We start from the raw sequence: 27,946 nt of genomic DNA, 5'->3' as shown, positions 1-27,946 counted from the left end.
TTTGTGATGGTGTTGGGCAATGCTGATCTGCTTGTCTATATTAGTAAAGTGTGGTACTATCTGTGTATCAATATTTGAATAATAAACTATGAGTGTGACCAATACTTTCTTTCCGTGTTCTGCCTGTGTGGAGGAGAACTTTTCCTGTAACAGTGTTCACTGGCGGTAGTTTGTAAAATTTTGGCAATTAAAAGCAAATCCAAGTTTTCTCTTTGGGTATCTTTAATAATCCCTTTTTGATACCGATTTTCACCTAAACCAGTTCAGTTCTTGGATCTCTGAGGATGGATAGTTCTGCTTCCTATTTTTGGCACCTGATTCAGGTGTCTAGGTTAGGCACTTGGGTGCATTCACAACTCTTCAGAGAGCCATCCTGCCCACTGAACAGTACCCACATCTCTCCATTGACTGTAGAGGGCACGTAGACTTTAACTTATATAACATGAAGCGAGGTAAATTTTGCAGTTTACGTCTTTGAGATCAGGGAGACGACATAGTTTAGTTGAAGCCTGGTGAAAGATAAGACTACAGAACTGTAGAAGAAAGGCTCAGGATGGTGGGGCAGGAGAGAGCGAAGCTGAGCATACTTTCATGGCATGGGGCTTTGTTTATTGGGGGCAACAGCCAAGGTCAGAGAAGATGTCGAAGTCTCTTGGCAAGCTTCCCTGGATGCACAGCGACTCGCTGGGTGCTGCCGGGCAGGGCCAGAGAATCCAAGGGGCTCTTCTCGCCCCGGAGCGTTTCAGAGAGATGAGGCAATGGGCAGGGAAATAGGCATACTGTTTTTGTCTAGCTATTTCTTATACTGCTATATATAGAGTGGCACAGCGTTACTCTAGCATAAAGTGTGTGGTTATATGTGGTGCATAATATATCCACGGGGCCTGTTTGTGCCCCTTATAAGGCAAGCTGATCCCCAGAGCGTTCCCTAGTTCTGTATTTCTAGCAGCAGGAGTGCTCAGCCTGCTGGGGTTTCTTGGAAGTCAGCACTGATCCTGGGATAAAGTAGGTAAAAGCCAGGGAGGCTGAAGATAGAAAAAGAGCTGTATCGGATTGAGACCTGGGGGAGGCCGTGGTGCCTTAGCCTGCTCCCACAGAGTAGCCTGGTCACCAAGTAGCTAGAGAGCGCTCAGCCAGATTCGCAAAATGCGGTATAAAAATGTAAGCATTTAGGCAGTCGGTCCCAACCTTTTGGACAGGTTCTGGAGAAAGAATTGCATCTCCAGAGCATATCTAGGGCCCAAAAGCACAGGGCTTGGTCCGGGTCCTAGGACCTTCAGCTGTGCTGCCTGCTGGAGGGAGGCTGGTGGCAGCAGCTCTAAGTGACCGTTGTGAGGAACCTGGTCCAATTTGTACAGTCTGGCCCTCAGCTTTCTTCTTGTTCGGTCATGAGCAGAGCACAGGCGTTTTTGTCATCGTAAGGCTTTTCCTCTGAAAACTCTGAGTTGTTATGAAATAGTTATGTAATGTCCAAGGATGGCTATCTAGTGACATTTGAAAACTACTCAGTGAGAAGTGTGGTGGTGAAAAATAGGAGGTATATCTTTAATACATGTTGACTGTAAGACAGAAGACAGATTGGGACAAGTTATTTAAATATTAAAGATTTAGGATTATTCTTAAGTAAGAAACCACATCTTATATAAAAAAAAAAAAAAAAAAAAGCTGAAGATATCCTGGGAAACTTGCCCGGTGTGTATGTTTCCATTTTCACAGAAGCGAATTTCTTGTACTGCCCATCTTAAGCTTGCAAAATTACATAGTTTAAAAATAATAGATTTTAATGCTAAATACTGCTTTCAGTTTATTTCCGCTATATTCTGAGCCATGAAGAATGATGCTTCCTGGATTTATCCTACAGTTAGAAGGATCCAAACTTCTTGCAAATAAAAAAAAAAAAAAAAAAAAAAGTTTCTTACATAATTCCCAAAGTCTTGCAGTCAGAGCTTTTACATAAGCAATGTCATGAGCTGGAGACCATGACTTTGTGACTCTCCTTCCAGCTGCCTTGGGAGCTGGGAGAATGAATATGCTGTTAAAGGAGGATCTGCCAGCGCTGTTCATTCTGGTAGTTTATCACTGAAAAAACTAAATTCTTTTGGTTCATTTCTGGAGTAAGTAGAAGTCAGTATGAATAAGTATAGTGTAATCTTGTTTGTGTGTGTTAGAAGTATTCAGCTTCTTTTAGTCTCATTTTTTTCAACGTAAAGGAGGAAAATAATTTGTTTTGCAATAATAAAATAATAGTTTCTTCAGTAGATTTTTGCAAGTAACCTCCTTGCTTAGAAAGTTGTTCTACTGAAAACATGAGATTACTAATGATTATATTACAGGTGGTTAAGTTTGTTGTGATTATGGTAGTACTCCGTCTTAGTAACAGGGAGAACTACAGAATAGTTACTTTCCTTTTTTCATGTGTGGTTGTGGTAAACTAGAAAAAAAAAATCTGGCTTCTGATCTTTATTTCTGAACAAGTTGCTTATATTTTAACGTAAAATGTTTATTTTAATATAAAATGTGAGGTAAATATTAAAAAGCTGTAAAAGCACGTGCTAGAGCAAATTTTGCAGCTTTTTATATAACTATTTTCAGTTGACATGGAGAGACTTTTGACAGTATAAAACCGTACATTATAGAGCTTTTCTTAACAGGAAGTAGAAGAGAGCAGTGGTTAGCAAACACTGCATACAGGAAGTTTGACACATGCATCGCTCCTAGCGTCTGAGTTCAGCTTTTGCTTTTCTAAGTAGCTGGTGTGTATAGATGGCAGCTCCGAAGGAGATCCCTTGCAACCAGTGCCCAGGGACAGCCACAGCGCTACAGAGACTGGAAGGTTTTGCTAATCGGCTTTTTCATAGGCATTCGAAGGGTGGTGCCCATGACCAGAGAGCGGCTCTGGAAAATGAGAGCCATCATTTCTCTGAACTTGCTGTCCTATGGGACAAATCAAGTAAGTAGGGGGTTTTGTTTGTTTTATAGATATTTTCTCTTCAGTTTGCATAACAAGCAAAGAACTTGTATATTTGTAATTGGATACAAATACTGAGTTGTGATACGTTCCAGAGGCAATTTTACAATTTAATACCTAAAGGTGTTAATTTGAAGAAAAACATATTGCATCATGTAAGGGGAAGAGTGGTCCTGTTTCAGAGGAGTGGGTGGCTGGCAGGAGAATTTAGTCCTGGTCCCTTTTTTTTCTGTTAAAGCACCATTGACCTGTTTAGACAAGGTTTCCCCTAACCCCCACATAATTTTTTTGCTTATAAATTATTTCCTTCCTTTTCAAATTAAATCTGCTCCTTCAGCAGAAACAGAAAACTCATTAAAAATGGTAGTGTTTCAACTTTGGAATGGGCAGACATTGCTGCACAGATTAGGCTTCCATTTATAGGACTTTTCATCATTTGTCACTTTATTTTGAGTGATACTTCAAAATGTGCTATATTGCAGTAAACAGCATAAAATTGTGTTTGGTTTTAACTRTTACCTATTAATTTAGTATGGGAATGCTGAATACCACTAGCTTTAATTTCTTAATTAGCAAACTGTTTACGATATGTGTGACTTACCCAAAATGCAACCATGAAATGTTTTAATAGAAGTGAGAGGTTTCAAAAATACCACAATGTAAGTAGATTGTCATTTGATCTTTTTCTTCTTTTAAAGCAATGCATTATTTTGCAAGTCAGTTATTGTCTCTGTGGTTAATACTCATTTTAAAATGTTACAATATGATAATTGATGATGATTTTGTGCTGGATTTCAGATTCATTGATGGGTTTGGAATAGCATCATTGTTGGAAATAGGCCTTCTTGGAGGTGTTTAACATCACAGTGTTACCATGAAGAAAGACAATGTTAATCTGTCTTGCTACTTTCAATTTAAAATATTATACAAGCAGGAACTGAATCTGTTCTCAGAGGAGATGCAGTAAACATGGAAGCAAAAAGGTGTTAATGCATTGACCTAAAATAGATTAAATCTAGGTCTCCCAAATGAGATGGAAAAGGATAGACTAGTCTTGTTGGGAAGATAAATGATGAAAGTGCGTGAATTGTGAGCCTCCTCTCCTCCAAAATATTTTCGAGTCAGTAAAAATAGACGTATGCTTGTGTTTATATAGAAGCTCTTTTTTATGTAAGTAGATAGTTGAAAAAAACAACAACACTGAAGCATTTTTGTTTATTTAATACGAAGAGAAAATGGTGTTGACCTACTGACATGTACAAATTGTGATCTGTTTGTGTACAAGTCTCTACTATTTTTTCCCCTCTATTTAAAGCAAGCTTCCTTGTATGACATGCTTGATGAGGAAATGGCATGTCGTGTCTTTTGGTGATAAACATGGTGAAAATGGTTGTTCTATAAATGCTATTTTAAGTAATAATTAAGCATAGTGGTTGCATATAATATTTTTCTGAGCAAAAAAGTTAGTGAGCTGATAGCTGAATTTTGGTTGATTATGTAAGTTTGGGTTTAGGATGAAATTCTGAATACTTACCCTGAATCTTTGCTCTCAATGCTTTGCTCTTAATTATCTCAATGGTAATATTTATTTAAAAAAAAAAAAAAAGTAGTGTAGGTACATGTGGACTAAGTCTACATTTCAGGATTCTCATTTCACTACCACTTGAGCTCAAGGAGTGGTAGAGAAAATGGGGAGTATAGTGACGGTAGCATTTTTGTCTGCTACTGACACGTAATTATATATTTAGCAAAATACAGTATCTGTGAAAATTCTCCCTTTTCAGAAAGGAAAAATGAAGGAGAAACAGTTATTTTCTTTCCTAACAGTTAAATGTCATAGAATTGCATCAGGTCACAGAATTCAGGCCATAGATAAAATTCATAGGAAGTTTAATGAATAAGCAGTGTTTTAAAAACATTATACTGTTGTCTTGTAAGGATATTTGAATATTCACAACTATTCTGCCTATATCAATGCAACTTATAAACTGTTCTTGTTAGGTGTTAGGTGAGGCTAAATGGCAGGAGTTTAGTGTGGATTGCTTCTGAAATTTGAGGCAAAAGCATTCTTTAATTCCCGAAAGAAGTTTGGGAAATGACTTCTCAGATTTTTTTTTTTGTTGTTGTTTAATTTTGAAGTGGAATTCATTTGAAAAGAAWGTTAATATATTAACACCTTTGCCTATAATGAAGTGTTGCAATAGGTCTGTGTCTATGCATGTCCCCTACAGAGCAGTTACTGCTGAAGCCACAGCTTTGTTCAAGAGGAAGGAGCTGCTTCATGTTGGGTGGACTTTTTGTGTTTGCTTTAAATGTTGTCTGTCGTCTTGTGTTGTGGGTTAGCTTAATTTGTCATGTGTTCTAAGGCTGTAGGGTTTTTCAGTGGTTGATTTTTGAAATTTATCTCATGTATTTGCTTCCTTATTTTGATACATAAAACAGATCGTTTCTAACGTTCCTTGGATTCCTGGTAATGTATGAAACCAAGTGAATTTATTTTGAAAAATTTTTAGAATCTGATGGGTCAGAAATGGCTCGGGATACCACAGGCCTTTGAGTTTATTTTAAAAAGTTGACTGAGTGCGTGTGTAATTGAACAGCTTGAACTGGTAATCAGGTCAGTTGTGCTGTACAGCCAAAGGAAGAAAGGGATTTATGGTGTTAGTCATCAGAACTGTACATTTCATTCTTAGTTTCGCATGTCTCAAATATGATCATCTGCAAGTATACAGAGCCTATGTTTTGATTTTTTTTGTTTTGTTTTGTTTCATTTTGTTCGTTGCTTGTTGTTCTTTGTAAGATTGAGGAGGAAAAGGAAAGGAGAATGAGGCTGCTTGGGTTTGAATGGAGAGAGTAAGATCAGCATGGATCTTGCTCTCTTTTATTCTTAAACTGATGCTTATGTTTTCCAAATCTCTGGAAAATACGAAGACACGCTAACAACTTGGATAACAGAAATGAGCAGGACACCACTATTGCATTTATTTTTTATCATCTTTAAGTACTCATAGTCTCTGAATTGCAAATGGATGGATGATGAATAGTCAAAGGAATGTTATTTGGTCTCTGATTGAACACAATATTAAATATACTTTCAAATATTGTGGAATGTCTTGTGGAGATTTAGCTGAATAATTACGAGATATATGTATGTGTGGAGAAAAATACATCTGAAATATCAAATAATGTACAGAATACATTGTGTGAATTGATTAAAGCTTTAGAATAACTACTAGTTGGGTACAAGTCAACAGATAATTCTGGTCTAGGGTTGCCATGGAAACAACCAGTGCTTGATATAATTGAGAACATCTTAAACCCTCCTGGTGTTTGCATGCTTTTTTCCCCCTGCCATTTTGAGTTGCTTTAGACATGAATAGGTGATGTTGGTCAGAACAGAAGTGGTTAACGAGCAAAGCCAGATAGCCGTGTCCTGAATATTGATTCTGGTTTACTACTGGTATCTTGTGTTTCATAGGGTTTTTTGTATCACAGTGAGTTCTTAAGGAAGAGAAGCTCTTTGGATTCTGTGTGCTCTCTGCTTCCAGTTAGGGTGTATAAGTGTGTTTAGAAATAGAAGCACTGATTTTATAGAGATGAACATACTTCATCAACTCTTGGATTAATATTAGGAGCAATATGTTTCTGAAAATTAGCTTTTCAACATGAATGGTAAGTCTCTTCTATTACCTTTGACACTATTTTTTGTTTTGTCTTCCCAAGCAGAAAAAATATACCTAGTTTCCCCCTCTTCTCTGCATAGCTATCAATAAATGCATTCATCTACTGATCTCTTTGTTTTTGTAATTGGCTTAGTATGGATTTCGATTAAAAATTACTAGTCTCAAAGATTTGCAATTTGTATTAAGCATTGTTTCCATTGCATAATGGGTATTTAGTATTTTAAATTGTATTTTAAAGCTTTCTTTTAGAAATAACTATTCCAAATCATTAAATAAGGCACAAAATCTGAGACTGAAAATTTTACAATTGAATGCTATATTAATCAGTTTACTTTAAAAATTGCCTTTGGCACCCATAATAAGTTATTTTTTGTGAATTGATACAAATCAAACAGGCCTTCTCAAATTATTATAATTATCACCTGCAAATTCTGAACTGGCTTTTATTGTTATTCATCTGAACCAACTTCTTTTTCTATGGTTTTTATTCTTTCTAAATGATGGGATAGCAAAATAGTTGAGGTCATTCATGGAAGTGGGGGTGGGAAATCTCATTTAAAATGAGATATTTTAATAGAACCGGTAAACTTACCAGGCAGGTATTTGCTTCCCCAAAAAAACATGACTACTTATTATACTTTGAATCTAATGGAATTACGAAATAGTTTATTCTCATTTGAAATATCCTTGAAAGTCATATATAAACAATATACATTTCTTTCTTTAGAAACAGATGTCCTTTGAAAATTCTTTGCCAAAAGCCCAAATCAGTTTTTGAAATGATGCCTTTTTGTTTCAAGTAGGTAGTCTGGAGCTTTATAAAATGACAGAAGAGGATTTGAGGTTGCTGTAGATGAAGAAAAACAAAACCCCACAGTTAATTTATACAGGGTTTTTTGTGTGTGTGTGTGTGTGTGTGTGTGTGTGTGTTGGATGTGAGTATGTGAGATTTTGCTTTATCCTACAAATTTAAAGGACTGTTTTTACTAACGTTTCACTTCTGTGCATGACATAAGATACAAAGAGTGGGAGAAGTCATCACACCGCCTTATCTAATATCAGTTTATAATGTGCTCATCTAATATAAGTGCTTTGAGGTCATCTTCACTGAAATGAAGTATATTGCTGTCACTTCCTCAGTGATACAAAGTACGATAACATACAAATGTCAAAACTGGTATAGCTATAATTTTCAGTGATTTCAGAACTTTGTATGTGCAAATATGAAGGTTTATTTTACAGTGTCATGAGTGCTTAAAGCAAACCTAAATGCAGGCAGTGCTTGGAAGAGGTGGTCCAGCCGTCCTTTTTGTGTATCGCCACCTCGGTCTTGTGTGGATGCCAAAACTTAGGCAGCCGCATGGCGAGTTGGTCAGGGAACGGTCTGGCATCGCAGGGGCTCCCGAGTGCCAGTCCGAGCGCACAGAAGGGGAGAGGCGGAAGCTGGACCTCCCCTTCTCACTGCAGCCTCTGCCTTTAAAGTGAGTGTGACACTACAGCCTTGCTGTGCTTCCTCAGCGTCGTGTGCTCCCACTGCTCTACGCGTGAAAGAGGTCCAGAGTTCGGGCCCAGAGTTTCTCTGTTTCTCACCAATCACCTTCCTGGATTTTTCCTCACCCTTCTCTCTTTTCTCTTATAGTTAGATTGTAGCTTCTGCAAAAATTAGATGTTGGCAGTCAGCTATATCGGTTTCAAATTTTGCTGCCTGGATAGTATATTTTTCTTGTATTCTGATTGAGTCATTTTAAGTGAATAAATTTCTCACAAAAACTAGGTGTAAAAAAGGCTACAGGTTGTTCTCCTTTCTTTTTCTCCCTGGGGCTTTATTCAACAATTTGCAAGTGTAGATTTTTTTCATCTTGACCTCCAGGCTTGCAGCTCCATTAAAAAAAAATAGCTGCACCTTTTACCAAGTGTCTGTTCCCAAGCAGAATAATCCACAAATCAGAAGAGTAATTTTTACAAGGGAAAGGTGAATCTCTTCTGCTCTATTAATTGGGAATTAGATTAACTCATCACCCTAAAAATTGAAAAGAACTTTTGCTTTTGAATGCACCTTTATGGTTGTCTTCACTGCAGCAGTATTGCACCCTTTAAGTGGATCAAGTCAGATGGTCTCCTTGTGAAAGGTTGTCAAGATGCAGGTGAAACCTTAGAACTCATACATTTTCTTCAATTGGAATTTTGATTGGTTTGCTAGCATTTTTTTCAGAAAGGCTCCAGATGAATAAGTCTTTCTTTAAAGACTTGAAAAGATTAAAAGCTGTTTGCTTTTCACAGGCCCAGTTTTGGGGGTTTCCATGTTGTTTTAGTTGTGTTGTTTTGTTTTAAACAACAGAATATTCTTTAACAGATAAAACTGGAAGGCCGAATGACTTTGCTAACGTCCACAACTTCCAGTTTTAAAAAGTCTGGTTCTGGTAGATCTTCTATTACACTAGTAACTCCTAATAACATTAAGTTATTGTTTGGGCTAGTGCTTTCAAATACCAAAAAATTGGGAAGTAATCGCTCATCTGGAAATTTACACTCTAAGTACAAGCTAGCAGTTGCCAATGCGTGTGGACAGGTGGAGCAGTGTGAGGAAAGAATGGAGTAATGCTAATAGACTCAGCTGAATTATTGTTAAGTTTTTGTATTCCCTAGAGAATAACTTTTAAGAGCAAGGCACAACTAGTAAAAGTCAAAAGTATTGAAGAACTTAACAAGCGAGTAACAAAGAGACATCATAGCAAAACTGAGTGGAGAGTCAAGATTGCAATTGTGCATATGACGTAATAGAGGAAAGATAGGCCTGAACTATGAAGGAGTCTCGAAGTTGAAGACCTAGTGTTTGTYTGAGTGACTGAAGTTGGGAGATGAAAATATAGGGAACAGAACAAGATTGCATGTTTCATGATGAGAAAAAATGATTTGCAGCATTTGAAATAAATGATGAGTTGGACAAGAACTTTAGAAGTATTGCTTGTCAACACTGGTAGTAAGAGTGGTATTTATTTTCCTTTTGATACACTCAGTTGCTGTGAAGGACTTCAAGAAGCATCTTTTTATTCCCACTGCTGAGAAGCCTAAAGAAAATGGAAGGATGACATGGCACGTCCAGGTGCCTCAACTAGAGTCTTCCTATGTAGTTCTCGTGGGACTAATGGCTGCTTCCTCTGAAAAATTCCCCAATAATGTTACCAGTCTTAATCATCTGACAATGATTAAGATAATTTCTTAGGCGTTGAGCTGGGTCATGTTTTGTTCTGTTTCCTTGTTTGAAATATTTGACAGAAAGAAAAGGCAGCATGAGAGTTGCTGCTTTGATGTACTTCTTAAAATGCATGTACATAGTGAACAGCCATGAAGGTGTATAGTTTGGAGTGTAAGCAAAGAATGAGTTTAAAAAAAACTTGGGTTACTTCTAATGGAAAGGGTATTTGTGTAGTGTGTTGTAATCGTTCATCTGTGTTGAACTGTGGCATCATTTAGTCTCTGTTACATTTCAGAAGTGGTTTTTACCAGAAAGATTGTTGTCGTGTGAGTTTTTTTATATATAATTTACATACCAAATTGTTTATGTAGTTATTTGTTGCTTGGTTCCTTTAAGAGTTCAAATTACTGCTAGTATTACCGTTGTAGGCCAAAGCTCATAACATGAGTTTCACGTCTTTAATTATTGAGGTTCTTAACAGCAGTTTTATAACCTGAATCATGTTTTTGGTGTTTTTCTTTATCCTCGTCTCTGACGGATGCGATAGCTCATTAAGAACGTGTGCTTTTTTTTTTTTTAATCTTTTTGCAGGGTTTGCGACTCCATTCTGTGCAAGTTCTGTGTCTGCCTGATATCAAAATAAGCATTGGCTTTAACTTGTGTTTCTCTAAAGTGCCATTTGTTATCAAAATGGATAGTAAAAATTCTTACCTATTTTTTGCTTGCCCTAATCCTATGGCAAACCAAAGCTTGTTGTTCACTTGATGTGTTGAATTGTGAAACGTATTTATTTACATAAGACTTCCTTCTTCAGGAAGTCAGTCCCTCTGCTATTTAAGGTTATAAATGAACTTCTACTACTTGGTTAGTTACTGTAGGCAACCCTTTCCTGTAAATATTGATAGTGTGCTCTGAGTGAGATATTTCAGTGTTGTGAYGTGTCAGATTCAACTCTTACAATGAGATGAGAAGCTGTTTTGCGGCCTTACTCGGACAGCAGTGAGGATACAGCTTACCGATTTGGGCGCAAGGGCGTGAGAACTTCTGCAGTTGTGTTAATGCCAGGGCTCAGACAAAGTAGTTCTGTAGGAAGCAGCCTTAGAAATGGATGCAGTTAAAGCAAGGTTGGCAGAAATTTTGCATGTTGTTAAMGGTAAATAAAATCCAAGAAGGATACGTACATGAGCTTATCGAGTATTATTCTGACTCCTCATATGAAATACATGAAAAAAGAAAAAACGATGAGTTGTTTGTTTCTAGTCTTCCTTAAATTGCATCCATGTAGTAAGCAATCCTTGAAGATGCTTAGTTTGGAGTATAAAGAAAAAAAAACAGTTTAAAACTTGGATTACTTCTCAAGAAAAGGGTATTTGTGCATGAGTATATCTAGTACTGTGAGARCCATTGCCTGCTTGCAGGGAATGTATTGGTGAATATGCAGATCAATGCCCTGCAGATTTTTGCTTATAGTTTCTAATAATCTAACCCTAAAACATACCCTCAGTGATAGCAGGCCAGTAATATGTTATCCTCTTTAGTCACTGAAATTTTAATTAAGAGGCAAGGTGGGGGCAGTAATACAGGGAAGAAAGTTACTGCTAGCCTGTTGGCCAGTATCTYTCAGTGCAGAGGGATGGATGGCCTCGCTAGAGGAAACCTGTAGAAGGTTCAGTGAATGTTTTGCTTCCTGTGTGTTATTGACTGTAAGAGAAAAATCGGATTGTTTCTTATATTCATATTTAGCTAGTAGAATTTGCTAAAAGCCTTTCCCCAAGAGCGTAGCTATAGTTACAGGGTATCTTATAGTAGTGCCCTAGAAAATTTTGTTCTTGGAACTCATTCTTAAAATTTATTCCTTTTTTCACATGGTTACCATGGAAATATATGCACTGCAGAAACAGAGGTGTTTGAAATTACAAAAGAAAATTTAAAACTGTGGGAGAAYTGTGAAAACTAATACTTGTTATATTTCACACAGGAAGTCTTCAACACTAGAGTCTGTGGCAGTTGCGACGTTTTGGATTACTTGCTGGGTGAAATTTGGCTAGAGCTGTAGAGGCTGTTACTGCACAGATGAGGCTTAATTCCTAACTGCCCACAAAGCCCATCAGCATATGATAATTGAGAATTCTGTATGTTAACATTTCTTCACATAACCCTTTATGTATGATGTAATTTTCTATATAGGGAGCGTTAAGTACTGCATTTGTAAGTAATTGTATTAAACTTACTTTATTGATTTTAAGCTGATAGAATTAACTGTCCTGAACTGAAGATTAGTAACTTAAAATAAGAATTATTATGCAGCAGCATTTTCAGTAGCCCAGTGCAGTACTTTCATGGCCGTGTTACACAAGCCTAAGCTGGCACTGCTTCAGAAAAGGAGCACTTCTGTCTGGCCCCATGTATTTGCCTGTTTCCACCTCACGTTGTCCTCTCGCTCACCCCAGCAGAAGTATTCATGTGGTGAAATGAACTGAGAATTGATTTGGATTAAGACTAGTTTTCTTTTTACTCTCTTGCCTCTCTGCATTAGTTTTTAATCTGGCTCAATTCCTTGACCTGGTTTGGCAATCAGTCACAAAGGTGCTTTTGCTCTTTCAAGGAAGGTCATGATGCAGAGACAGGAACAGACGACTGTGGAAGGACAGGATTGCTTTTTTGGGGAGCAGTTATTTATACTCGCCCATATTGAACATGGAACTGCAGCCTAACAAATCAAATTGCTACTTCATGGACCTTTAAGCCTCAAAGCATGTTGATTGTTGCAAGAAAGGAAGCAGATTTATGAATGCATAGTGCCTAGCAGTCCAGAATAATTCCCTTCAGAGCACACTTCAAGGATAGGAAAAGGGTACGGGAGAGACCCCTTTCCTTAAGCCAAAGCTTAGTTTAACATATTCCAGAACTAACTGGATGCCAGTTGTAACTGGTGTTGCTAGAGAAGAACTGGAAGGAAAAATCTACTTTAACCACTCAGAGAAAGGGTGCTAATAGTCCTCTAATTTGGAAGGGAGGTTTAGGCAGGAAAAAGAGATGTGCCACCATAAAGGACCACGTGTACACATGAAGCTATTCTCTTTGTCTGCATCAAGAATGTCTTGTATATTGTCAATAAATTAAGATTTGAATAATAAACTCTAATTGGTTCATCCTTTTCTTATTTTTTTCTTTTTTTAGCAGAAAGGAAGAGAGTCTCTTTATATAATTGAAGAATGTAGCATTTTTCTGTGTGTTTCTTGGGGGAAGGGGTCGCTTTCTCTTTTTATGAAGTATATTCATCTATAAATTTTGATGAGATTTGGTTCTGGATTCTTTTTTAAATTGAGAGTGATATTGATATATATATATATATATATATTTTAATCTCACCTGTATATATATATTTTTAATCATCTATTTTTTTAAATTGAAATTCTTAATGGTGGAAAATGGTTGAAGCATATACGAATGTACATGAGTATGAGCAGGTACTGTTGAGCAGAGCTAGGACAAGACTTGACTGTGTTTATGACTGAATAAGTTACTAATATACATTGAATTTTTTTATTTACTTTTTTTTTTTTAAGTGAAATTTCAGGGATTCACATTTTAAGTGATTAAGTGTTAGTTGGGTTGGTCCTGTCTCCCTGCAGTGGTGTCCTGTTATGTTGTACTTCTGGCATTAACAGGCCTTACTACCTCTGTTTGGCTAGTGCTTTATGATTTAAGAAAATGAATAAAGAGGAGACTGAAAATTAGATTTGGAAGTATAATTGACTTTGTTATCTCTAATAAAAATAGAAGAAGGAAAGAGAAAGTCAGTCTGGCTGTGGCAGTTGTGTGCAGTGGAACATCTTCTGCTCAGAATTCAATAAAAATAGGTGTTATCTCTGATAGCTGAAAACTCAGCTTCTGCTTTGGTTTGCCCAAATCTGTCGTACCTCTTGTAGACTGTTGCTCTCTGKCCAGCCAAGTAAAGAGGTGCACGTTAGGTAAGAGTTCAGCTTTTCTTAATTTGCAGTTTAGAAATGATAGCCTGTAACACTGAAAAAGAAAAATTAAAAAAAAAAAAGTTCTCCACAGAGCTCTTAACTGCTGCAAATATGCCCACGTAGGGTGGACCAAATACTGTCTAGCTGGAGTTCAAAATCATGGACAAGATTAAAATAAAATTTTGCCTGCCTTCCAGATCTTGAGTTCTACAATACAAGTTGTTCACACCCATTACTATTATTGCACATTGAAAATTAATTCCTGTTTTGGGTTTTGTTGTTTGTTYTTTGTTTGTTTGTTTTTAAAGCTCAAGGAAGATTCTCACCCACTGCAGCTGGTTAGGAGTTTGCTCTACTACTACATCATCAGTTCTCATAGCCATTAACATTTAAACAGAAATATGAGATCAAAACCTCACTCTTAAAGTAAAAAAGTTACTGGATCAGATACTAGATTGCTGCAGAGTCTGTTGATTTAGCCTATCTGCCTTTCCTGCTGGCAGAACAGAAACAAGATAAAATTGTCAGGGGTCAGTTTTTCACAGCAGAGCTGCTGAGTGTGTTTCACTGCCATGTTAAGACAGCACCGTCTGGGCCTGAAGCAGGCTTCATACGGCATTGGCCTCCCCTCGCCCGCTTGTTCGTTTTGTGAGCAACACAGCAGTTTGGTCTTTTCAATGGTCTGTTGCAATGATACTATTTTTGTTTCTGTTTTAAAGTGTTTTCTAGCTAACAATGTTAACTGGAACCTGCGCTACTTCCTTGAATATACAGTAATGTTTCATTCTCAGTTGTGGTCATTTTTAAATACTGAACAGGATCGAGAAATCTCATTGTAAATCACGTGATATTATTCCTGCTTATGAAACGTGCAAAAGAGGAATTTAAAGAAATACACAAGAARCAGGTGACCAGTGTAAGAATAGGACTGAGAGCTCTTGAGCCACGTTCTTCTCCCTCGTTTCTGACATGTGGTAGTGTAACTACAGTATTCACTGAGACATCTAAATACACCTAGGTAATGTTTAAGGCTATAAATAGTACATGTTTTTATAAAATGAAATACACAAATATATTTAGCAAAATCTCTTCATACATACTCATTTTTTTCCATTAAATAAAATTTGGAGATATAATTAAATAGTCCATTTAATTCCAGATTTCAAGTGGTTATATTACAGTTTTGGAACTGAAACTGAATTGTATTTTGATAAAGGGCATTTTAAATACCAAGCAGAGACTGGCATTTAGCACAGCAGATGGGGGTTTGTAGTAGTGCCCAATGTTTAGTCTTAATCAGTTTAGTTCTTGCTTTTTGCCATGAATCCTATCCAAATACTTCTCCCCCCTGCCCCCCCCCCAAAAAAAATCTGGATTTCTGGCTCTTGTGAGAGATGTGCTTGAGAATAACAAATACGGTGCACATGGGAGGTGGGAGAAAGGCAAAGTAATGCAGGGTAACTGTCCAGGGCTGCTCCATCTGTGCCCCCTCTCCCCCCTGCTGTCGCCGCAAGGCCCCAACCCTGTAGCTCTTCAGCAGCTCTCCTGTGATTCACTCATTCTGAAACAGTGTTTTAGGCTGGACTACTCTCCGTAACAATCACACATACTATTTTTGTTAATTTTTTTTATAATCCTGCTAACTTTTCATGTGAATGCTAACCCATAAAACAAACAAAACTAATTGTATAGTTATATTATTAAACAACAAAGTGATGGGTTTAGTCACGTGCAAAATTAAGTTTGTCTGAACAGCAGCTCTTGGCCAGTAATAGTCAAGAAACAGATAGGTAACTAATTCCGGATAATGGAGTTGCAGTGGGCGTTTCCAGGACTGTCCTGACTCTTAGTGGGTGGGCTGAGTAATTCAAGTGTCAAGATTTTATTACATATTTTACATATTTCTATCCTGCTCTCTACTGCCCTTAAAAATTCCTGTTGATATGCTTTCCTGCTTATCACCATTTCCCCTTGGAGTACAGCTCTCCTTAGGCCAAGTCTTGCATTGTCTGTGATACCCGAGTGGGTATCTCACATACTCCTTGCCCAGCTGCATGTGCACCTGTAGAATTTCTTTTTACTAGGCTTTTACCTGAAGCAGGCAGTAGTTTGAAAAAAAACTATTTGAAGACTTTCACTTTAACTCCCAATCTGTTTTCTTAAGACCTTTTCCTGAATCTCCCCAGATTCCCTACTACGTGCTTTGGGGGTTTGCATTTCATAAAACTTGCTTCTGCTGCTGGTGATTCTTCTTGCTGGCCGTGAGAAGAGAGGTCAGTGGTGTGTGTTTGTGCGTTGCCAGCCTCTGGCACCTTCGCGCGGCCTCGGCAGCCGCAGCTGGGGTGCTTGCTGACCCCTCTGGTGGCCCTCCTTGTGCCGGGGTGCTACTGCTGCTCTGCCCTCCACTGCCAACAGCTTGCTTTCTTGGGCAACAACTTTTCCTCCTTTAGTTTCAACCTCCTTCACTCCAACTTCTACTGTATCAGTGAAACCAGGCTGGGTAGGGTCTGTTTGCTGGTCTCCACATACACTCCTTGCGTCATTATCATCTTCACTTTGCTCAGCCGTACGAGTGATTCTTCGTTCTTCAGTGCTTATGGGAATCTGTATATCAAGATCTGTTTCCTGGGTTCTTTTTTTAAAGCCTCACTAAATTAATTCATATATTTACAATGAACGTAAAGTTTTCAAGAATGTATTCCAGTCTGCATACAGTAACCTTACTGGGCAGGTTAGACTTTCCCAAGGGACTTTGTTCTGTTGTTGCGTAACGGGTCTCAAATTTGATTGTGAATTATTTTGAAGATTGCTTACCATTTCTGAGCTATCCACCACATGCTGTGCAATCTGTCACATGCTGTCTTTGGAACAAAGTGATAAGCAGTTGGAAAATCACCTGGTTACAGGTTTTATTGTGATCCAGCATGGTGCAATGAAGATGGGTATAGTTTTGTTAGCAGCAATTCCATGGATATTTGAGTCTTGGAATAGATTCATTATTAAAGAGGACAGCTTAATCTCTCCGGAGGTTTTGTAAACTATGCTTATTTCTGTGATACATCATCTTTTTTCATACTGAATTTAGCTGCCTTTGTTTTTTCTTTTTTCATTTGGTACTTTCTGCTCAGCCGTTCTGTGATTTAGCATGAGTCATTCTGTCTGTGTGGGAAAGGTCTGCTTTACTCTGGAGTCCGCTCCTGAGTGGGGAGGGGAGGGGGGGGGAATGTATTTGTGTTTTCTATGTGTTTGTTGTGGAAATGCATAAAACTTTTTTTTTTTCTCTTTCTTTCCTCTCTTCATCATCTCATCTGTGTGGGTGAATGTTCCTGCAAACCTTTGGGGAACCTATAGAGACCTTTGGTATGCTCATTCTTTCATTAGAGCCCAAAGTCACTGATGCTAGCAACAGTTTAAAGACCAGAAGAGCAAACAGAAGTCGCATCATAACAACGTTTAGTGGCTAAAAATGTGCACTTGAGGAAAACTTCTAAGTCATCATTTAATGTTTCTTTGGATCATCACAGTGATGCTAGTGACCACTACCAACCAATCAGCATAAATTTTTATCTGTGTCCAAAAAGTAGATATAAAACATGTTCTCCTGTAGCAAGAGCTGATGTTTGGAGATTCAGATATAATTTTCAAATGTACCTATTCTGTTTCAGATTCAAAGTCCCATTTTCAGAAATGACTTAAGTGCACAGTTGCCTAAATTCTCTTGGTAATGGCCCACTGACTGGTACAGGGCTTTAGGAGCCAAGGGGACTTCTGAAAATGAGAGCTAGGCTTCTAGGACACTTACAGGGTTTTTTTGGAAATTTGAGCCCTTTTTCATTAAGGAGGGAATCTGTAACACACATCACAGAATGTGAAATATTTTTTAAAAGATGTAGATTTTAGGAATAAAAAATATGCCTTGGGGTAGATTTATTTTGAAAACACATGTTCAGTGCTGCTTTCCAAGAAAAAGGACAAAAGTGAAGTAGAGTAAGGTAAAAGTTCTGTGTTGAAGGAGAGCTCATGGCTTCTTGATGTTACAGAATTTTTTTGCTCTTGCTTCAACAATTTGAATATTTCCAGCTGTATTCCAGTTTTTTCATAAACAGCATTCTTTATCCCCTAATCAGAACAGAGACAGAGATGATTACATGTAAATGCTGTAGTATATTTGCAATTAGATTTCAGTGCAAAAGATGTGGGAATTTAAAATATTTCTTCATTTGAACAATGGAAGTTGCATGAGGGATATTTAAGACCCAAAATGTACTGTAATAACATGATTATTCTTTGTATACTCAGAAAAAAAAGGAAACAAACAAAAATTATTTCATGTTTTCGTTGTGCTCTACAGTGTTAAAGCAAAGTTAATGCTCTTTTCTAAGCTACAGCTGCTTGAGTTTGAAGACTCAGCTTTTTGTGAGTCTTAATGATCATCTTAATTTTTTTCTTGTCATTAAGATAATGTTACTTTGACAGAAATTGATTTTTAAAAAGCTTTATCATAGTCATGATCTCTGCTCTCCTAGTGGAAGAGGGGCCATCAGTCATTACTTTGGCCATTCTTAGCTTCCATTTTTGTAGTAGGAAATTATTTCATGCCACAGGAAATCCTACTCTTTTCTAAAATGGGAATCATTAAAAGTCATTAAATGAGTAACCCCTGTAATTTAGAAACAATAGAAATATTTTCCCCACTTGGGATGAATGTACCAAACCTTGTACTGACTACTCACTAAATACTGATAACTCTCAATGAGTTTTCATATCAATTTAAAATAATTCCTTTGATGTAAACTGTTTTCTTAGTCCATGTATCCCTAAGTTAGAGGTAATAAATATGTTCCTCATCTCTGATATTGCTTCTTTCTCTTAAGCTAAAATTGCTGACTGGATATCATATTTTAAACACTTCTCTAACCTTTAGGTCTGCCATAACTTCTGACAATTTTTCTGAAATTGCCCTTGTATTGATGCTTCTCCATCAGAGCCCGGGACAGTGGGAGCCATAAAGCTCCCTTGAGTATTTTGCTGCAGTTGAGCACCTCATTCCCTAGTGCAGTGAGCAAAGCAAAGCAAAAAAATTCACGACTGGAGCCTGCTCCTGGGCTTCTGTTGGTTTCAGCACCGCTGAAGCCATACCACTGCTAAGGCAGTGACCCAAGAGTTTTTGAGAAGTCCTCTGTGTAGATAGGAGTCGTCTCTGAGAAGAGAAGCGCTATAATATTCCGATTCATCAGATGGTTGCTTACAACCAGTGATAAACCTAAATTTTATGAGCATCAGAAGCTAAAATACAGTTACCAAAACATGTATTTCTAGACTTTGCCCAGAATAATCTTAGCGCATTTCTGAGTATTTTTAGAAATTGCTTATGGTGGAATATAGTACAGAAAATCCAACATTATTAATGCTATATTATGTGAAATGATTCAGAGAACACACAACTGATATGATATTTTATTCTCTATTCTGTGACTTTTTCAGAATCACAGCAATGCCTGAAACCCTTGTGTTTGTGACTGTGCATTAAGTAATCTACACTGATCTGCCTGATAATTGATATTCCAAAAAATAGAACAACTGAAAGATTATCTGAATAAAATATATTAGTGCACATTTTAAACAGCCAGAAATTTGCTATTATTTCTATTTTGCTATTATTTGCTGTAATCTCAGTGCAAAATTAATATTAAAAGTGTTTGTTCTTTGACTGTGGGCATATCTAATGTGCAGTGTTGTTGTAGCCCTGTGTTTTGTCTTTGCTTGCAGTAATGCTGTGCGTATGGTACCTGAGCTTGCAAACAGCCTTTAAATAAAGGTGATGGTTGAAAAAAGCAATGAGAATGACATTATGATCAATCTTTTATAAGAAAAAGTAACTTTTAATTAAAAAAAAAAGTCCATCTCTGTGGCATGGTGATTTATAAATGTCAGATGTTTGGGGGTTTTTCCCACTCCATTTAAGAAAGTTATACATCACCTTAAAGCCTGCTTGTGTGTACAGTATTGCGAGTTATTAGAGCTGAAGTAGTTTAATTTGTGTAGAGTGACATAGTTGCTCCAGGAAGCTTAGAGATTACCTCAAGATATTGTAGAAGTTTTAGAGACGTTGGTGCTCACTTTCATGAAGAATGAAGTTGATGAAGTTTATATAATTTGTTAAAGAAGCATCTCTATCACATCCATGATGAAGTACATTAATAAGAATGTATTTTTTTTGTGTGTGTTTTCAGTGAAAGAGTTCCTAGCCAAAGCCAAAGAAGATTTTTTAAGAAAATGGGAAAGCCCCCCTCAGGTATAAACCCTTTAAGCATTCAGTAATTTTCTCTGTTGCATTTTTTTGATAATATATTATCAGTCTGTGATGAGCTAGATAGAAAGCTAAGATAAGTTTAATGCAATTTTCAAGAGTTTCCATTTTGAATGTCTGTTTTGTCACTGAAGTTACGATTGGCAAAGATTTGTATTTCCTCTCCGGATTTGAACCTGGAGCTGGCGAAATGGTCACACTGCACAAGAGCTTTCTCGTACCCAGAATGACATTTACAATCAGCCTGACAAAGCTCAAAATTTATTGACATGTTTCAGCTGGCTCTTTATAATACTAAGCTTTGGCAAGTCTGTAATTCACCTTGTTCATGATTTCCCCTGTAGTACTGGGGGAGGAGTCTACCACATGAGGTGTGAGGGCAGGTTAAGGAGCTTGTCAGAGGGAAATATTTAAAAATTTGAACTTTTTTTTTAATCAGCGTTTGAAATGCTATTGTAATGAATACCTGGGAAAATTTACTTAATGTGATCTCTAGATAGCTCTCACATAGTTGTCTCTAGAACTTGGTTCAAGGATTTGCAGGCTCTGATCTGCTTATATGTGGTTATTTATCTCTATGTTAAACTCCTGAGCTGTTTACAGCTAAATTCTTCTTACCAAGCATGTGTCATCTTTATTGATGAATTACAGTAATGTTGGTGCAGTTCAGTTAAGTCCTTTTCTGTTTTAATCAGTACAGTATCAAATCTCTTACTAAAATTTCATAGGCATGAAATTATATTAACACTACCGTTGGCTCTAGTTTGCCATCTGTGATAAATGCAATTTTACCCAACCCTCTTTCATAAATGATTTCATTGCATGCAGTTAAAATTGTCTTTGGGTACCAGTTTATAAATAATATCATTATATCCTTGTACATATAGAATACTGCTGGCCTAGATGATTTTGAGAGGCAAAAAACTCTTGGAACAGGATCATTCGGGAGAGTTATGTTGGTGAAACATAAATCCACAGAACAGTATTATGCTATGAAGATACTGGACAAACAGAAGGTTGGTGTAATTTATAGTGTTTTTTTTCTGGTGCAAGTGGTAGTTTTAGAAGCAGAATGCATAGAGTTTGCAAATATGCATCTGTGATCTGACAAGAAATGTTACATCACTTTTTTTTTTTTTAATGTTGCCACAATGAACCTTTTCTGCTTTTAGGGGCGCTTTTTGTTTGGCCTTTGAGTTTCTTTGATTTTATGATATGTTGTTTTTTTTTTTTTCCTCACTGCTAAGCATTTTAATTCATTTTCTTTGTTTTTATTCAACAAATGAACTGACTGCTTCTGTGGGAGCTGGTGAGCTTAGATGATTAGGAAAAAGGCTTTATGGGTCCATGCATATGTTTTTACTGCTATTTTTGATTGCTGAGAAAACAGTCCTCTTCAGAAGAGTTTGTTCTGAGGCCACAAGAAAGCACTGTTAAAATGTGTTGAATGAACTAGGATGATTTTTCCTGCTGCTGTTACTTTGCTGCAGTTCCTGCACACTAGAATGGATACATATAGGAATATAAGACCAAAGCAAATAAAATAGAGAAGGCATTCTCTCTTAATCTTAAAAAGCAGCAAAACTTCTCGAGTTTTATATTAACATATTAACTGCATATTTATAAGTTTGATGCAGACAAAGGTCTGGTAACTGTGGCTAAATTTGTGTTGCATTTATTGTGCTTTTGCTTATTGCACTTGGATGCTAGTCATATTTTAAACAATTGACTTTCTTTTTTAGCCAGCGTATTCAGTTATTCATGTTGGGTACAGTTCTTACAACAACCAGTAGGATTAATGACAGGTAAAAGAGGCTATGTTGAGTAGTGTTCTAGGCATTAATAAAATATTATCAGTTAAATTCTTTGTTTATCTTTTGTAAGGTGGCCTACATATTCTTTAGCAAAAGCAAAATTTAATACTATTTTAAAAAATCAACTTATTTTACATTGTTAGCACATAGCTCAAGAATTTTGGAAGACTCTTTGAATCAGGGGTTCTCAAAATTTTCATTTGTGAACCGTAATTTAATAAATACTAATTGCTTGAATCATTTCTTTTCCATTCTCAATCCCATGGGGTATTATTTTTTGTATGCATAATTATTTAATATTTCTGTTGCGTCTATAGTGATTGCTTAGATAGAAGAGTAATTTTAAAAAGGAATTGAGGATCTTTTCTCTCTCCCTCAATGTGAGTTAACAGCTGTATAGAAAGAGGAAAGAAGACAGCATGATGTCACCACAGCAATGCACGTCTTGGAAGGCCTCAGAGCAAACAGCTGTCCTACAGTAGATATTTGCTATGTTGAAAATTGAAATGCTGTAGTCCGCATCTGTATTGTTACTCCACTTCAAAATTTTTTTGAAAGTTTATTATTCTTTTAGTTAAGTAAGCAGTGTCATTTGATGAAGTTTAAATTTTAAATAGAATAGAATTTTGGAATAATACGTTGTTAAGAAATTTATTTATATATTTAGTTTTTACTGGTTTTGACAAGTTTTTCAGAAGTGCATTATTTAGAACTCAGTTTCTAAGGTCCTCAGCATAAGAACTTTTCTTACTTTATAAGGCACTGCATGCTTTTGCTTCTGTATAACAAATTAAATTAAAAATCATATTAAGAAAATATCAATCTGGCAAAGTGGACTTTAATAATCAGAAAATGTTAAAATGCAGTTTACAGCACTGCCTTAATTTGAACTCTTGCACTCATGCATTTTGACACTCTTGAGTAACATTGTATGATGGGACTATGGCAGCAGCATGATCAAAGCAGTTCCCTGAGCGGCAGTTCCAGTATTCCTTAAATGTGACTCTTTAGCCACACTGTCTCATTTGCTGTCCATTCTGTACAAGGAATGATTTGGTGTCCTGGACCTGGAATAGTGTGTTATATAATAACAGGGTCCTTTATAAGTGTTGGACAAAAAGCCAAAACAAACTTGTCTATTCAGTATCAATTCTGGCATTTTTTGACTTTGGAAAGTACAACCACAAGACCGACAGCGCAGGCCGTTGAGGCCTGTGTCGCCTGTCCTTATTGCAGTGTGGCTGGTCGATCCTGGCAGAAGCTGGGTTGCGAAGGAAGGAGCGATGGACGTCCCGCTGCTGCCAGGAGAGCCCACTGCCGAATTCCATTTTTAACTTCTTTTTATTTGAACTGTTTTCAGGAATGACTGAGTCTTTGTCACTGGAACAATTTAGGAGATTGTGTTTTTCTTCAGAAAACTGCCATAAAAATAGTAAGATTTAAAATATGGGCTATATGTTACATAAAGTTAATTAAACTCATTGCTACCAGCACAGTCTAAAATAAATTGGAAAGCTATAGCTATAATATCYGGTAAAAACAAAAATTCACATTTTTATTGCAATGGACTTTCGGTAAAAGTTCTATGGGATTTAAGACATTTGCCCCCAGATATCAGTCTTCTATTAGAAAAAGAGATGTGTTTTCATGCTAATCAGATGTCTGAAGTGTTTCTGTATTTAAATTATGCATTGCAAGCACTTTTTCAACTCAACTTGGTTGACATATATATTCATATCTATATATGAATGTATATATTATAAATGTATTCATGTATTAACTTCAATTAATTGATCAGTAAATAGGTTATCAAAATTTCTACAATTTGGATCTGATAGAAAACATGGAGATGTCTGCAATTAAGACCATGTGAAGAACTGCCTATAACTTTTTCATTTACATTCTACTTGAAACAAGAGAAAGTATATCCTATTTTTAAACCATGTAAGCAGTAGGATGTTTTCCCATCCGTTTGGTTTCTACAAGGTGTCCGTGCATGCCAGTTATCCAGCTGGTTTTCCTTCAGTGCTCGGGTGAAGGCTCGGTGCCTGGGCACTGCCAGCCTCCTGCGGGGCGAGAGTGGGGCGCCAGCGTCGCGCGGCCACAGGGACCGGCGCGGGGGCGGAAGGGGCCTCCATCCCCTAGGCAGAGCGCTCTGCAGCCGGCCCTTACGCAGCTGCTTTTGGAGCAGGAAGCACTCATGCAGATGAGCTTTATCACAGGGTTTGCTTGTCTGCTGGCTCGCCAGTGAGTTTTAACTAAGAGCCTGGCGTGGGGAAAAAACTGGCTCTTTAGCCCAACTAGCACGTCCCTGGGATTTTTGGAAATAGCCCAGATCTACTTGAGCATTCATTCTTCTCTCCCTCCCTATTTTTGGATTCACTGTGTTGCTGTTCTATTTTATCTTAGGAGACTGCAGAGAAGGTCCAGCTGCTGTTTTATAAACAAGAAAAAAAATTTAGCGCTGTTTTATCGGAGGAGAGTTTACTTTCTCTTTTTAATTGTGAGAACTATTCTTAGGGCTTTATTTCCTGTCAATCATTCCCTGATCAAATACACAACTGTATTTTCTTTCAAAAGAGTCTACCAGTTTCAGCAATTATACTCTCTGGAGGATTCACTAGTTGGTGATTGTAAAGGAAGGGTCTTTCTAGAATCGCCTTAAAATAAGATGTTAAATCTGAATGCAAAATGGATGGGCCAGTTCTGTGTCCCTTTCTTATCCAATCTTATCCTCGGTTCATCAGGATATGAAAAAATAAAGAGAAATGTAGCATATGTTGATGTAACCGGCAGCTTTGTGTGTAGGGTTGTTATTCCTTCATTTGTCTGCCTTTATTTAGCATGTCTGTAACATAATGCTGCTTGCTGAGTTTCATTCCATAATTGCTTTTGGAAAGAAAAAGTGGTTAACAAAAAAGCTCAGACATCTATAGGTACTACCTTTTGTCTCTAAAAGATAGTTAATTTTAAACACAGTCTCAGTCAGGGTTGGCGTATCTTGCAGATCTGTTATTTAGAGCTGTTAGATTTGATTTCCAGATATCAAAAAACAATGACTTGTTTTGATGTTTTGATCAGCCTTGTAGACTTTCTTGTCTCCTGTGCTTAAAAAAAAAAAGGTAACTAACCTTGGGTCTCCTGCCACTCTCAAAATAAGATATAGATAAATTGGGTGATAGAGATTAAGTAAAATGGAAAAATAATGATTATGCAATTGATTATGACAAGAAACCAAATTCCAAATTGCTGAGGAAGAGCAGTGATCAGAATTCTGCAACTTGCACTTGGTAGCTTAACATTGTCATGAATACCAAGGAGAAGGTAGTATTTCTTTTTTTTTTTCTCCACATAGAAAATTCCTAATTAAATGTATGACATGGTTTTCTGTGTTCTTAGCAGAGGGTCCAAAGATCAAATCAGTTTTATTGCATTATCATCCTGCTGCAGAAGCATTTCCATTAGGAAAGCAAGTAGTTCTTAAGAACATGTACAGAAATATTTTCCTTACTGATTCTTACACTCTGTGCGGTGAAAAAGACTATTTCTAGAGTCACCTGCAAACYGTGTTCCATGAGCACTACTCTTTAGAATGTTGTTAGACTTTTTGATCTTTTCTCAGTGCTGTTATTATAGTAATAAACCTAAAGGTTTTTTTAGCTATCTGTAAAGTTAGGGGTTTGCTTTCAGGTAATTGATTACACTGAAAATTTAATAAAATTTATAAAATGTCATGGTTAAAGTGAAGATTGTGTTTTCCTTTCCTAGGTTGTCAAACTGAAGCAAATAGAACACACACTGAATGAAAAGAGAATATTACAAGCAGTGAACTTTCCTTTCCTTGTAAGACTGGAGTATTCTTTTAAGGTAATCATTGTTTTGAAAGTAGTTGTTTGAGTTTCAGGGAGGTGTACACTCTAACTTTACAATACAATAATTTCACAGAAATTGAGCAAGAGTTCAATCAATAAGATATTTAACATCCTTTAGAAATGGCTAATGCAAAATTAATTTTTCTGTCCATTATGTGTTATATAAAAATACTTTCTCCTTTGTGTCTCATCTGGAAAACATTATGACATCTCTCTAAAAATTCACACTTTGGGATGCCTCTTTAAACCCTCTCTTGAAGGGCACTGTGAATTTATAACTACTGAGGACAATAACATCTTAAGCTGTTATAGCTAAATCCAGAGTTCATGCATCAGTTATTCCTCATAGCTTTCTGGAGGATCCTGTCTGCTGTGACTGTACTTCAGGCAGCCCTCACCTGGAGCAGTGATGGCTGAGCCCTGACAAATCTTGTGTGGGAAGTTACCAACGCCAGTTTTCTTTCTCTGCTGGAGGTTACTGTCTCCACACAAAAGCTGGCAGAGCAGAACACGTGTTCACACTCTCTCTGCTTTAATAAAAACTCATGTGTTCTAGCTTAAGATACTGGTAAAGACAGCTTTAGATTAAGATGCAGTTCAGGAGTTTGCACTGAAACAGCGGAGGGGCTGGCATGTGTTCTCCTCCACTGGTTATGCTGGTAGCTTCAAATGGCCAAAATTCCACTGGAGTTTGGTAATGTTTTATACTGCCACAGCAAGATTCATCAGAACTCGCAAGTCACTGCCCCCATGGGATTTAGGTTAGATGCCTTACTTTAGACAGCATACCTTTATGTGACTGCATGAGTGTTGTCATCGTTGGCTTTATCTGGGGGAAAAAACAAAACCCAAAGTGCGTTTCTGCTGGATAAAATTTCATTTCTTACATACGCAGCTCAATTTTGAAGTATACTGTAGAGATTTTAAAGACTAAAGGGAACATCTGAGAAATGAATTTTACTATCTTGATGATTTGATGGTATCATAAATTCTTCCTCTTCAGGTTATTTAACAACTGAGGCTTCTTAGCAGTTTAAATTCTGTGTGCTTGAGTGGATGTGCCTGCGTGTGTATGTACACATGCGTGAGCGTGAGTGTGTGCTCACACACTTGGATCAGTTATGGGGCAGAATCTCAGGACTAGCTGGTGTCTCTGCTGTGCCCTAGAACGACTGCCAAAATCTGTGCCAGAACCTTTCGGGGAACTGGTTGAGATGCATCAATTGTCAGGAAGCTTTCAAAGTTCCTGCGTGTACATGCACATGCACACACCATCTCACCAGATACTAATCGGAAGGATATCTTCAGAACAAAACAATCTAAACTCTCCAAGATTTTCCTTGTCTTGCTAGGAAATCGGTTGTTGTACAGCAGAGAGCTTTTAGGCAGCATTCTATCTTTGAGAAAAACCAAAGGATGTACCTGATGAATTTTATGGAGAGGAAAATTTGTAATTGTTCTGCAGATATTTGTGAGATATTTACACATGAGGCAAGTCTTAATGACAATCTTAACCAGGAAGGAAAAAACTTTGAGATTAGCTTCTAATTTCAAGACAGTATGCACTAGTCAGTCTGTAAAGAAACTTAATATTTTGCTAATTAACAGTGATATGTGTCCTCCAAATTTACAAAAAAATCAGATTTGTTAAGATTAGGTTATTTCTTTTTGTCAAGTCAAGTGTGCCTGCACTTTTTCAAGAATTTCTACCTGTGTTGCTTTACATTTGTTAAGGTAATTGGATGCCTAAAATCTTTCTTTTGTTCTTTAATAAAACATACTGTGCTTGGAAATTGTTTCAAAGAGATTATAGAATGTCTAATATATCATGTGTATTTATTTGCTTCCTTAGGATAATTCTAATTTATACATGGTAATGGAGTATGTCCCTGGTGGTGAAATGTTTTCACATCTAAGAAGAATTGGAAGGTTCAGGTAAGAGACTTGATGATATTATTCCTTTAAAAAGGCTTTACAGTGCTAATTTGTGAGAGGAAAGAAGGTATCAGAAAACTGAAGAAATGAAACTGAAAGAAAGAATTTTAAAGGAGTAAGTGCTTTTAATTTTGCCCTTTCTCAGTGGACTAAAATAATCAGACAGTGGAAAACTTGTAATTACTTTTATTACT

The 27,946-nt window shown here is 37.0% G+C and overlaps 1 protein-coding gene across 1 annotated transcript in view; it reads left to right on the top strand.

Moving 5' to 3' along the window:
- The first annotated feature begins 2,747 nt into the window (after positions 1–2,747).
- The window catches only part of PRKACB (protein kinase cAMP-activated catalytic subunit beta), a 45,605-nt gene continuing 20,406 nt past the window's right edge, over positions 2,748–27,946 (top strand). The window contains exons 1-5 of the mRNA XM_026057570.1: positions 2,748–2,950; positions 20,055–20,116; positions 21,019–21,147; positions 25,714–25,812; positions 27,670–27,752. Coding sequence (XP_025913355.1) covers positions 2,764–2,950; positions 20,055–20,116; positions 21,019–21,147; positions 25,714–25,812; positions 27,670–27,752 — 560 coding nt within the window. The 5' untranslated portion in view covers positions 2,748–2,763. The remainder of the gene's footprint in view (positions 2,951–20,054; positions 20,117–21,018; positions 21,148–25,713; positions 25,813–27,669; positions 27,753–27,946) is intronic.

This window comes from Apteryx rowi, unplaced genomic scaffold, assembly GCF_003343035.1.
Source record: "Apteryx rowi isolate R43461 unplaced genomic scaffold, aptRow1 scaffold_14, whole genome shotgun sequence".
NCBI lineage: Eukaryota > Metazoa > Chordata > Aves > Apterygiformes > Apterygidae > Apteryx > Apteryx rowi.
This window is presented reverse-complemented; position numbering and strand designations above follow the sequence as displayed.